Source organism: Physella acuta, unplaced genomic scaffold (assembly GCF_028476545.2).
Source record: "Physella acuta isolate Inbredline_101_S28 unplaced genomic scaffold, ASM2847654v3 ptg000970l, whole genome shotgun sequence".
NCBI classification, from domain to species: Eukaryota; Metazoa; Mollusca; class Gastropoda; family Physidae; genus Physella; species Physella acuta.
The window spans coordinates 425,080-439,624 of record NW_026732487.1 but is presented as its reverse complement, the minus strand read 5'-3'; the positions used below and the strand labels follow the sequence as shown (position 1 = coordinate 439,624).

Sequence of the window (14,545 nt, the reverse complement as noted above, 5' to 3'; positions counted from 1 at the left end):
AACAAGCGGTTAAAAACAAGTAGGTGGCTGCTCACAGCAGATTTTTAAATTCTAACACAAACCTAAAACACCAAGCGGTTAAAAACAAGTAGGTGGCTGCTCACAGCAGATTTTAAAACTCTAACATAAACCTACAACAACAAGCGGTTAAAAACAAGTAGGTGGCTGCTCACAGCAGATTTTTAAATTCTAACACAAACCTAAAACACCAAGCGGTTAAAAACAAGTAGGTGGCTGCTCACAGCAGATTTTAAAACTCTAACATAAACCTACAACACCAAGCGGTTAAAAACAAGTAGGTGGCTGCTCACAGCAGATTTTTAAATTCTAACACAAACCTACAACACCAAGCGGTTAAAAACAAGTAGGTGGCTGCTCACAGCAGATTTTTAAACTCTGACACAAACCTACAACAACAAGCTAAAAATTACATTTAGAACCTACCACAAACTCGTATAAATCTTACAGTAAGCTCAAAAATTAACCCACAATCTCTACTAAAAACTCGTATAAAGTTTACATTAAACTCCAAAATTAACCATAATATCCACTAAAAAATGCATACGGCTCAGGATAAAAGCTCACAAGTCACATACAATGCACCTTAACATCTACATAACACTCATCTGATGTAGACCAAGCTGGTCACTTGATTATACCCACACCAATCTTTTAACACGATTTAAAATATAAGAAAAACATTGCATATCATAATGTGTGAAACATCACACATTACATGTCATACATCAAAATTAAAAATTCAGACATTTTTTGTCAAACATCAGATTTCATACATCAAAAGTCAAACATTGGATATAGACATCAAACTTCATACATCAGACATCAGACATCATACTTCATACATCAGACAAATCATTTGTCATTCATTAAAAGTCAAACATCAGTCATTATATGTTAGATAATAGTTATCAGACATATTTCAAATATCAGATATGATGTTAGGCATCAGACATCGCTTGTCATACATCAGACATCGGTTGTCATACATCAGACATCGGTTATCATACATCAGACATCGGTTATCATACATCAGACATCGGTTGTCATACATCAGACATCGGTTGTCATACATCCAACTACAACCCAATGATGTACTTTTGCTCTTGTCCATTATTCCTCTCCTGGATAAAATTTATAAAAAGTTAAATCAATAATCTAAAAAAAATGGAAGATATTTTATCAAAATTTAAATTTTTTAAAGAAAATTCATTTGGAAATATGACGTGGGTTTAAAATATTTTAATGCTAATCGATTTTACTTAATTAGATTCTTTATAGTTAATTAAATTACATTTATTTCATTCTGACAACTTAACTAATCACTAACTGACGTCACCAACTAATCACTAACTGACGTCACCAACTGATCACTAACTGACGTCACCAACTGATCACTAACTGACGTCACCAACTCATCACTCACTGACGTCACCAACTAATCACTAACTGACGTCACCAACTCATCACTAACTAACGAACCAATGTATCCAGTAAATAATATACTGCATAAGCTACCAACAAACAAACGATTTGATTTAACAAATAACTAGCCAATGACTTCATAGTTACCAGCCAACTAGACAGAGACTGACTGACTTTTACTACACAGAAAAAACAGGACAGTAATCTCTGCTGTCTATAACAACCACAAATGCAGTCAATCATTTAAAGATCTCATAACAAAACATATAACCAATCAGGAAACTTTTAACAAAACATTTAACCAATCAGGAAACATGTAACAAAATATCCAAATAATTAAATGTTACCTTTCCTTCACAGGTCGCATTCCCCGCAGCAGCGCATCTGTCAGTAGTGACCTTGGGCAGACGGCCTTGACCCCTGCCAGTAAGTTTATGTGTTTTTTTTTCAAAGATTTATATAACCTAAATTTCAAATATTCCTGCACTTTAGCAACCATCCCAACCTGTTGTACTTCAACCCTCATTTTACAGATACCCCAACCTAATCATGCCAACCTTCACATACACCCAACTATTCCATGCCAACCCTCGCATACATCCAACCATTCCATGCCAACCCTCACATACACCCAACCATTCCATGCCAACCCTCACATACACCCAACTATTCCATGCCAACCCTCACATACATCCAACCATTCCATGCCAACCCTCACATACACCCAACCATTCCATGCCGACCCTCGCATACATCCAACCATTCCATGCCAACCCTCGCATACACCCAACTATTCCATGCCAACCCTCGCATACATCCAACCATTCCATGCCAACCCTCACATACACCCAACTATTCCATGCCAACCCTAATAGAAACCCAACCATTCCATGTCAACCGTCACGTAGCTTAACACATCCTGTTGTTGCCCCTCCCCCCTCATATAATGCTTGTATGTTAGCCGGGCATAATGTATGTATGTCAGCCTGAACATAACGTTATGCCCCAGCCAATCGTGTGCCAACATAACGAACCACTCAAACGGTTCTAAAATGGCGGTAAAAGCGAGAAAGGCTACATAAAACAGTTTATGTCGTGGGTTTGGGAAGCTGAATAAAAATTGATCTCAAATCAAAACATTTTTTACTTCAGCAAACTGCTGACGTCATCATTTATTTTATGGTGCAATTTGTCAGTGACGGAGTGGGTGGCATCAACTGCCTGACAGTTATGGGCAGCACAGTTTGTTTCCTACTCTCTCAACCTGTGTCAGTGTTTCCTGACTACTCTGTCAGGCTTTGTGTCGCCATGTCTAAGTAACACAATCTCTATCGGGGCCTGTCTCTAGTCAATAGAGTTCGCTCCCTTTTGGGTTATCTTCCTTCTCGAACGTTTGGTACTGAGGTAGTTAATGTTGAGAGTTTGGATAGTGAGGTAGTTAATGTTGAGAGTTTGGATAGTGAGGGAGTTAATGTTGAGAGTTTGGATAGTGAGGGAGTTAATGTTGAAAGTTTGGTAGTGAGGGAGTTAATGTTGAAAGTTTGGTAGTGAGGGAGTTAATGTTGAAAGTTTGGGTAGTGAGGGAGTTAATGTTGAAAGTTTGGTAGTGAGGGAGTTAATGTTGAAAGTTTGGGTAGTGAGGGAGTTAATGTTGAAAGTTTGGTAGTGAGGGAGTTAATGTTGAAAGTTTGGTAGTGAGGTAGTTAATGTTGAAAGTTTGGGTAGTGAGGGAGTTAATGTTGAAAGTTTGGTAGTGAGGTAGTTAATGTTGAAAGTTTGGGTAGTGAGGGAGTTAATGTTGAAAGTTTGGGTAGTGAGGGAGTTAATGTTGAAAGTTTGGTAGTGAGGTAGTTAATGTTGAAAGTTTGGGTAGTGAGGGAGTTAATGTTGAAAGTTTGGGTAGTGAGGGAGTTAATGTTGAAAGTTTGGTAGTGAGGTAGTGTGATGACGCAAGATTACGTCAGACATGTTTAGCAGATATAGGTTAGCAGAAACAGACTATAGGCCTAGTTGGTTGGTTAGAGAGACCAAGGGGCGCACAGGACTGACCGGTCACGTGGGACGGTCAGCTGACCACTGAGGCGTGGGTCAGTAGAGAGATAGGCCAGCAGTTGATAGGTAGATAGCGAGGAGAGAAGGTGTTAGGTTGTAGAATGTAGAGAACAGTTAGTGTTAGGATTGGTCATGGGAGTGCGTAGTAGTAGGTAGCATGTGGTATGAACAGTCAGTAGTAGAAGTAAATAGTACAGTGTAGATCAGTTAGGTAGAAACTTGAACATATAAACATTTGAATAAAGAACTTTGTATTTGGAACTTGAACTGTGTGTTATTGGATTCATTCGTTCCGCCTTTCGTAAAAAATCCCCACCCTCACAACTGGTGGAGCGCGGGTCGAGTGAGGGAAAGAACGTATATCAGCTATTCATGACGGAGTACGACTGGTGTACAGCTTTCTTCAACTCAACACAACAGCGGGTTTCTTCAACCGGAACGAGTTTGGATTAACAACACAAGGAAACAGTCAACATGTCCAAAAAGATAAGTACCTTCCAAAATTTTTTTAAACGTTTGGGTTTAGAGCCGTGCTGGATAGTTTGTGCCAGCGGTTTTTCTGCCTTACACATTCTTATGTTACGCCCTGTTGCATTAGTTTTGTTTACTTTCCTCAACACAAACACACATACACAACCATGGAGGCAGAGTTTCAATGCTATAAACAGGGCATACCATTAGACAAAACAGGAGAAGAAGTTGAAACATTTGTAGAGAATAAGTTAGAAAACAAGATAGTCAAGATAGTAAAACATGTCAAGAACAAAAGCAGAGTTAGCATTAGAATTAGTGAAACGGAAAGTACAACACATAGATAACACGCAACTGCCCAAGAACATCAACCCCATGACCAGGAATTTGACCCGGACCGCCCCCACAAATGATTTTGAACAACGGACAAAAGTGAAGTCAAGTCGAGTTTTTGTGTTGATCTAAGTAGTCGAGGAAATCGACGTGAAGTCGTACAGTCAGAAGTCAGTGTAGTCAAATCTGAAGTCAATTGTGTTATTGAAGTCAGTGAAGTATAAGTCAGAACTGAAGTCAAAGAAGTTATTTGAAGTCAGTTAAGTCAGTCAATAAGTTATTGAAGTCGTAGTTGAGGTCATAGTGACGTAGTTGAAGTCATGTTGCAGTCAAAGAAAAGTCTTTGAAGTTATATTAAAGTCGTTGAGGTCATAGTGAAGAAGTGAAATCGTCGAAGTTATAGTGAAGTCTTTGAAATCAAAGTGATGTCGTTGAAATCTTTGAAGTCAAAGTGAAGTCTTTGAAGTCATATTGAAGTTGTTGAAGTCAAAGTGAAGTCTTTGAAGTCATATTGAAGTTGCTGAAGTCAAAGTGAAATCTTTGAAGTCATATTGAAGTTGTTGAAGTCAAAGTGAATTATTTGAAGTCATATTGAAGTCGTTGAAGTCAAAGTGAAGTCTTTGAAGTCATATTGAAGTAGTTGAAGTCAAGGAAAAGTCTTTGAAGTCAAAGTGAAGACGTTTAAGTCGTCGAAGTTTAAGTCAGTCAGTGAAGTCTTTTAAGTTGTATTGAAGTTGAAGTCGTCGAGGTCAAGTTAGTCTTCAAAGTGAAGTTAGTCGTCAAGTTGAAGTAATTGAAGTCGTCAAAGTGGAATCAGTCGTTAAATTGAAGTCAGTCAAGTTACTGAAGTCAAAGTGAAATAGGTGAAGTTACTGAAGTCAGTTAAAGTGAAATAAGTCAACCAGCCAGTTTAGGTCAAGTCAGAAGTCAGATAGTGAGAGCTGCTCCACTATATGATTACGCATTCAAATGTTGATTTGAAACGGCACTATAGTATTGATATACACTTACATGTCTATTCTTTTTGTGAAGCTATTTCTATGCTCTAGTAGTGTTTACGTCTATTGTGTTTATTATAGGCTTTACAGATTGTTGTTAGATTAGAGTCTACTGGTTTTTTATTTAGTTATGTTGTAATGTTATTTTTTTTAATGTTTGTTATGCCGCCAGACAAGTGTTCAGCACGTATAAATTTGGGATTGAGGTTTTTTTTAATGGAAGGTACCTCTGTCTGAATACTTGTCTGCGCGGGCACTAAGATGGTCACGTAAAACCATTGCTCATGGTCTCGTAATACAATTTCAGACCCACTACGCTTATTCAGAATGAGACGAGATGAAGCAGACACTTCAAAGAATGCCGCCACCTGAAGCCCTGATTACGTTGAATTACCTGGACAGCGAACAGCCCTGCTTAACAGAGAATTGCCCTGGTCAAGACAGCGGACGCATCGCCACCGCTCCACACCCGCACTGGGGTTGAATAACAGACCGCCAGCTACGTACACCCTCGTCGGCAGATACAAAGGGTAGAAGACCCGTCGTCCAAGTTCCCAGCGTCGGAATGTTACGTCATTGTTCGCCACGCATCAGACAGCTCCAGTTCATCGTATAACCACTCTACGTGGACGTCTCAACCAGCGTTGAGATGAGATTGTTGCGTCATCACATTGACCAACGAAAGTTACGCCTACACCGCCTCACGGGAACTTACGTAGACCAACGCCACAACCCACCCACCACAGATAAACGCCAATAAGTACATAACACTTACACACACACACACTTACACTGCTCGTTGAGCCCGTTCAACCAGTTACACATTCTACTAAGATTAGCTCAAGGCCAGTACACGACAACCTAGCCAGAACTGAGTTACACATGATTGAATTCACACATAACATAACATAGACATACATTATCAAGCAGAGACACCACAGACGTCAGGATACCGTACAAGAACTGGAACAATGACATTCCTTTCCAAGAACACAGACAGAAGATTTTATGTTTTTGTAAACTGTGCTGTCCCATTTTGTATTTGATTTACATGATTGATGTTAGGGATAGAATAGAGTAGTAAGATAGATAGTTGTTGATGTATTAGATTAGTAGCAGACGCTGAAAAATATAATTTGTCAGCTACAGAAAGGGAGGGAGATATGTGATGACGCAAGATTACGTCAGACATGTTTAGCAGATATAGGTTAGCAGAAACAGACTATAGGCCTAGTTGGTTGGTTAGAGAGACCAAGGGGCGCACAGGACTGACCGGTCACGTGGGACGGTCAGCTGACCACTGAGGCGTGGGTCAGTAGAGAGATAGGCCAGCAGTTGATAGGTAGATAGCGAGGAGAGAAGGTGTTAGGTTGTAGAATGTAGAGAACAGTTAGTGTTAGGATTGGTCATGGGAGTGCGTAGTAGTAGGTAGCATGTGGTATGAAGAGTCAGTAGTAGAAGTAAATAGTACAGTGTAGATCAGTTAGGTCGAAACTTGAACATATAAACATTTGAATAAAGAACTTTGTATTTGGAACTTGAACTGTGTGTTATTGGATTCATTCGTTCCGCCTTCTAAAAATCCCCACCCTCACAGGTAGTTAATGTTGAAAGTTTGGGTAGTGAGGGAGTTAATGTTGAAAGTTTGGTAGTGAGGGAGTTAATGTTGAAAGTTTGGTAGTGAGGTAGTTAATGTTGAAAGTTTGGGTAACTGAGGTAGTTAATGTTGAAAGTTTGGGTGCTTAGTTTAAAGTAGACGCTATCTTAAACTAAGAGACAAGGGCACGTCAATACATTATGTAGCCTCATCTTGACACCAAATTTTATTTCAACTTTATCACAAGCTTTTTTTTAAAATTTGATTTCTCGTGCTTCGTCCTTCATGTGTCGAAACTTACGAGCGAAATTTCAGTCACACTCCGAACAGATTTTCTCCAAACTTGTCACATAGGTTCAGTTCAATGACACACCTATGTGACATGACTTTTTAGATAAATTAAACGAATTTAAAAAAAACGAAATACTGATTGGCATAGGCCTATAAAGTACTAATCTTTTGGTGCATAAATATCTTTTGTTACCTAATTCGACTTTATTGAACCTAAAAAGTATCAAATTAAAATTAAAAACGTATATATCTATAGTTATTTAATGTTATAATATATTTACAGAAATTTATTTTTATTTTCTTCTTGTTTTTGTATATTTAAAAGCTTGTTATTATATATATAAACGTTGTTCAAGTTCTGATAAGCACCATATTTTATTTTAGTTTTTGTTGGTACCAAATTTTATTTTTTATTGGTACCAAATATTTTTTTTTATTGGTACCTCATTTTATTTTAGTTTTTATTGGTACCACATTTTATTTTTTATTGGTACCACATTTTGCTAACCTAACTTTACTTTATTGCCACGTCTAGACACCTACTGACAGTTGGGGGGGGGGGGGGGGGGTTGAAAAAATAATAAACCGAACACGTTTTTTCTTCCCATCCAAATTGTATTCAACCACTAGTTCAAGCCGCCAAATTCTCTCATTTTTCTTGTCCCAAAAATGGCAGTTTTTATCTGAGCTCGGGTCTTGATGGAACCTTGTTCTTCAGCCAGCCAATACTTTTATCCAACCTGAACTGGGGGTCGCCCCCCCACCCTCCACTCACCCCCTTACTTGAACTGTCAACTCATTTTCATCTCGTCATAAGCCCCTATGATCACTCGAAATTCTTCCCGTCTGCTGGGGTAAATTGCGCGCGGAAATTTCGCTAAGCTTTGCACCGTGCAGGCTCGCTAATGGCGCGGATATTCCCGATCTAATATGATCAACATTTTAGCCCACAAGTTAATCGAAAGGGGAGGTTTTTATTCGATTACTTTAACTAGGAAGTAAGGTTAATAGATTCGATTACTCAGCTATATCGAATCGAAGAGAAAGTAATCGATGAACGTAGCGCGGAGTAAAGCGAAGTGACAACCACACGTCAGGACTAATACGACCGTCATTTCAGTCGTACGTCATTGATGTCAGTCGTACGTTATTGACGTCAGTCGTAGTGGGACTAGGGATAATTGACACTGAGAGTTCAAGGTCATGCTGGCCTACACAAAGTCTGAATTTCAAATATTTTATTCTATTTTCACTTTGATGTGGGGAGCGATGAATTCGATGCTCGGAATCCGACCTGCGTGTGACGGCAGACGGCATTCGATGTCAGTACTCATCTTCTGACATGAAATCCACGGAATTCCCACTTGATTTTTTAAAATAGTTTTATCTTTCAGTAAACTAGTAATGTTTGAACTACAACGCTTTACTTGTAGAGTCAGAGCTAAACATAACCCACGAAACTCATTTATACAGTTTTAGGCTATGATTTTAAAAAAATTGTTGTATTATAAACATCACGTGACTTTATGTCTAAAAATAAATTGGATCTTTAAACCTTCAGCAATTCTCAACTCCTTATGTAGTTTGGAAAATCTATGAAGCAAATACCAAAGTAAGTTTATATTGCTATTTTCTAAAATTTCCATACTGATTTCCATTGCAATATAATCTGAAATTAATTTTTCTAGAGAGTAAGAGTTTTTTTTCCTTTTGACTAATTGAATTCTAAGGTGCAGTTTTCATTGGCACATCCAGAGTTAACTTTCCTTGGCGGATCCGAATCTAGAATTACCTTTCCTTTGATGTATCCTAATAGTCCTGGTCCGCCTAACACTTCCCCCGTCAACTGGTCCAGGGGCAATAACCGCCACCCCAGACCGGATACTGTCGCAAGAATATTGCCATCTTGACCTACTTAACAGAACATGAATAGTTTCCTTAGGGCTAGCCCAAAGTCTCCGACCATCACGGGGTCCGTGTGTATTGATTAATAAATCTGGCTGGAATCGATTGTCTCCCTGCCCAGAGCTTCAAATGTTGCTGGCGCTGCCAGACTCAAATTGTAATGTCCTGGTGGTATCGACTGGTGCCACGTCAACATGACCACCACGTCAACTACAGCACAACCACATTGTCCTGGTGGTATCGACTGGTGCCACGTCAACTACAACATGACTACCACGTCAACTACAGCACAACCACATTGTCCTGGTGGTATCGACTGGTGCCACGTCAACTACAACATGACTACCACGTCAACTACAGCACAACCACATTGTCCTGGTGGTATCGACTGGTGCCACGTCAACTACAACATGACTACCACGTCAACTACAGCATGACCACCACGTCAACTACAGTACAACCACATTGTCCTGGTGGTATCGACTGGTGCCACGTCAACCACAGCATGACCACATTCTCCTGGTGGTATTGACTGATGCCACGTCAACCACAGCACAACCACCACGTCAACTACAACACAACCACCACGTCAACTACAGCACAACCACATTGTCCTGGTGGTATCGACTGGTGCCACGTCAACTACAGCATGACCACATCGTTCTACCACATCAACTACAGCACAATCACATTGTTATTCCACGTAACTACAGCACAACCACTACGTCAACTACAGCACAATCACATGGTCCTGCTACGTCAACTACAGCACAACCATCACGTCAACTACAGCACAACCACATTGTTCTACCACGTCAACTACAGCACAACCACATTGTCCTATCGAGTCCACTACAGCACAATCACATTGTCCTATCGAGTCAACTACAGCACAATCACATTGTTCTACCACGTCAACTACAACAAAATCACATTGCCCTAACGAGTCAACTATTTCATAAACACATTGTCCCACCATCTCTATATCACAATCACATTGTCCTACCACCACACATTGTCCCAACACATCAACAACATCACAATCACACTGTTCCACTCCACATCAACAACATCACAATCACACTGTTCTACCCCACGTCCACAATTTCACAATCACATCTCTCTAATCAAATGATACCCCCGGGCATTTCAACCAATCTCTGGATCTCTAAGCTAAATGTACCCATGGACGGTTGTAGACGCGATGATACTTCCTGATTGGGTTTTCTGACGAAAGCATAAACAACGATATCACGAGGTCACTGTAGTACAATATATGTGTTGACACCACCGCAGAACTAGTTATTTGTTGACACCATCGTTAGTTAAAATTTAAAGCTCTGCTCATTTTTTGTGTGAAATTTAATTTTTATATACTGTTACCAAAAAGGTCTTACAAAAAGACAAGGCCGAAAAAGATTTTAGCAATAGCAACACAAAATGATCGCTACAAATATTTCGCACAACACAAGATTGATGTGAATTACCTTAGCCACACAAAGCATTAAATTTGATCATTAAATCTTAGTGCATACTTAATTAGTTCATCACGTGATCGAATGTTTGCGCGGGTCAATACAAAATGCAGGAAACGCTGAGATCATCGTACAAACACACTCAGGATATAAAAAAATATCGTTTAAACATGGACCGGAATATTTTCCGCCAGCCATTACACCACTGACGTCATCAGTGTTTCATTCCAGACATCAATCTCCTAATTCTTGAACTAACGAACCTACTTTAAAATCACCGGAGTTTTTTTTAAAGCTGATCTCATTTTGAATAGCTGATAGATTGTGTCAATTAGTCCACTCTCCTGATTTCATTAAGCTCATTAGGCTAACTAAAACAGATTAAAATCATATCCATCTTAATTTTTATACGTTACATGTTTACGTACATAATAGTGGGGGATGCACACAGCTTACTCATCCACTCACACACCCACCTCACCCACCTCACCCATACAACCACCCCACTCAACCAATTATACAACCACACACACAACCACCCATACAACCACCCCACACAATCACCCCACTCACTCAACCACTCCACTCAATCATCCATACAACCACTCCAACCACCTAATCAGCCCACCCACCCCACCACCCACACACTCAACCACTCTAACCACCCCATCAGCCCAACCACCCGACCCAACCACCCCATTCACCCAATTACCCCATCCATTCACCCAATTCGCCTGACCCCTAACCGCCAACTCAACCACCACCCACACAACCAAGCCCACCCACTCTCAATTCACCCACCCATACTTCAGCTTTTGTTTTAATCCCAGTAATAAATCCCAGTAATAAACCCCAGTAATAAATCCCAGTAATAAACCCCAGTAATAAAGCCTAGTACAAAAAGATGTACCCTCTTGTTGAGTACTTATCAACGATAGTGCTCATCCCACACAGTGCATATGCCTAGACACTGCTGGTAGATGCGTTCACTAAATTGGTACCTCTAGGTGCATCCCATTCGGTGCGCCCCGTTTGGTGTGTAGAGTTGTGCACGTACTGTTATGTAGGCCCTACGTATGCTTAACACTAGAGTCTGAGTTCTTGATTCACATACACTAAAACCTTTTCTCCGCGAACAAACCAACAAATTCCATTACGGTTTTAGGGTAGCGTGCGGTCTGTCATTTTAATATTCTCTTTCGGTCGTTGATGATAAAAAAATCGAATTTCGTTTCTGTATTAGATCAGTTTCGTGTTTTTAGAAATCTAGAACATTTTGGAGCTAAAACTGACCCCAGCCAATCACATTTAGTAATGTCGGCCTAACATGCGTCGGTACTGTCCCATCTCCCGTCTCTGTTTAACTAGCCCACACATCTCATCAACTACATCAACTAGATCTAGATCTTTTAGATGATCTTTTTGATCTACATCTACTCATATTTCTATCAATGCTGCAAAAAAATTCATTTTCTAAAGTTAAAAAAAAATGTAATTATTTTAACGTTTGTACAAGACATTGACTTACTCGAACACAAATTGTCCTGGCCACGCAGAGATTCTTAGCCGCAATCTTAGGCTATTTAATTTCTGGAGCTTTACGTTTAAAATGAGAACGCTTTTTTTCCTTCTTTTTAGCATTAAAGGAATAGAATGCCTTTCAAAACTTGAAACTAAATGAATCGACTTTTGAGAAAAGATAATTTTCTAGATTTAAAATAACCCATAAAAATTGTGATCTATTTTTGTCAGGTGGATTGGCCAGTTTTTTTAGGCGGGTGAAGCTGACGTCACATACAACTTAATCCATCACTGACCAAAGCACTTGCCTCGTCTCCAGGTTTTTTCCAGACGTTTCTCTGGCATTGCAGGCATGCCATTTATCAGCGTCCGTCAGCTTTTAGGATTAGGATATATAGCAGGGGGTGGGGGTGGGGGGGGGGGGGGAGGGAGGTCAGATCTGGGATCCTGGCTCCCTTTTCTGGAGATGACAGAGGCAATATAGCAGAGTGGTGGACCTTGGGAGTGGGGGTAGGGAGGGGTAGGGTGGGGGTAGGGAGGGGGTAGGGTGGGGTAGGGAGAGATTGATAGATTGCACGGTCTTAGCGAGAATAAGATGGTGTGAGATAGATTGGAGAATGGGGGTCAGGATTAGATGAGATAAGTGGGGGTCGGTGGGTGAGGTGTGGGGGTCGGGGAGGGGAAGGTGTGGGTCAGGATTAGATCAGATATGTGGGGGTCAGTGTGTGTGGTGGAGGGGTCGTGTGTGTGGTGGAGGGGTCGTGTGTGTGGTGTCAAACAACAGTTTTAGTAGTAGCACCACTAAATGGTTGGTCCAACAATTTTAGTAGTAGCACCACTAAATGGTTGGTCCAACAATTTTAGTAGTAGCACCACAAAATGGCTGGTTCAACAATTTTAGTAGTAGCACCACAAAATGGTTGGTTCAACAATTTTAGTAGTAGCACCACAAAATGGTAGGTTCAACAATTTTAGAAGTAGCACCACAAAATGGTAGGTTCAACAATTTTAGTAGTAGCACCACAAAATGGTAGGTTCAACAATTTTAGTAGTAGCACCACAAAATAGTAGGTTCAACAATTTTAGAAGTAGCACCACAAAATGGTAGGTTCAACAATTTTAGTAGTAGCACCACAAAATGGTAGGTTCAACAATTTTAGTAGTAGCACCACAAAATGGTAGGTTCAACAATTTTAGTAGTAGCACCACAAAATGGTTGATTCAACAATTTTAGTAGTAGCACCACAAAATGGTTGATTCAACAATTTTAGTAGTAGCACCACAAAATGGCCGCTACAACTATTTAACCACAACACAAAACAGTTGCCAACAATTGTGGTTAAACAGTTTTCCGTGCTCAGCCTTAGAGTGCATGTGGTGTTGTGGGGGGTGGGGGTGGGGGAGGGATGGCATTGTCGTGCCTCACAGAGTCTGTGATGGAAACTTAAAGACAATGTGGCAAAGGTCAATGTGGTCATTAAGTTTGATTAAGTCATTACGTTTGATTCAGCCACTGAAAGAGAGCGAGGGAAGTAGTTAATCCAAGTCGTCTGCCCCTTCTAGGTTAACTCCCCTTGTTGCTACTGGGCTAGAAATAATTGTTGTGTTTGTGTGGGCGATGCGGCTGTTCCTTTGTTGTGTTGGGGGGGGGGGGGGGTGTTTGGTTGTTGTGATAAGGAAATAGATTAAGTTGCTAAAAGTGTGAGGTGTATAGGATGTGAGGGTTGGGTGTGTGAAGTGTGTACAGTGGGAGGGTGGGGTTTGTGAAGTGTGTTCAGTGTGAGGGTTGGGTGTGTGAGTGTAGAGTGTAAGAGTTTAAGCACACCTCTGTAACTATGTTCTAACTTGTTTATTTACCTTTTTTAAAAGAATTATTATCTGCATATATATATATATATATATATATATATATATATATATATATATATATATATATATATATATAAATCCTAGCACTAAACTATAAAAATTCTACATCTTAAAATTATAAAATTGAGCACCATAAAGGTGTTAACAATAATTCGAATAATCAATCAACGAAACCAATAATTTAATTAATCAATCAATAAACCAATCATTCAAATAATCTATCAACAGAGAATATGGTCATATGAAAATGTTTTTATTGAGACGATAGTCGACCTCACAAAGTTGGCGTCCATATTGGTTATCTTCCCTTTGTTGTTTAATATCCAATAATTTCGGTCTGGCGACTGACCATAGTGTCTGGTCAGCCTTTGTCGGACACTCTCGCAAAGCCAGTCACGGTCCTAACAGACGTTCTAGCAACACAAGGGGGGTCTTCCATCTCTAGATCACACACCCAGAGGCTGATCAATCTGATAGAATACTTTCACGGACAGCTAATTAATTAACTGGTTTAATTAATTAGATTACACTGACAAAAGAAACGAGGTTTTTGTGGCACTAACCAGCTGATGTATCTGCAACTTGTTCAC

At 40.0% G+C, this 14,545-nt stretch overlaps 1 protein-coding gene across 4 annotated transcripts in view; it reads left to right on the top strand.

The window, feature by feature from the left end:
• The window catches only part of LOC131954073 (uncharacterized), a 92,179-nt gene that overhangs the window by 47,296 nt on the left and 30,338 nt on the right, over nt 1–14,545 (top strand). For all 4 annotated transcript variants that reach the window (XM_059317579.1, XM_059317580.1, XM_059317582.1 and 1 more), the window contains one exon: nt 1,804–1,869. In XM_059317579.1, coding sequence (XP_059173562.1) covers nt 1,804–1,869 — 66 coding nt within the window. The remainder of the gene's footprint in view (nt 1–1,803; nt 1,870–14,545) is intronic.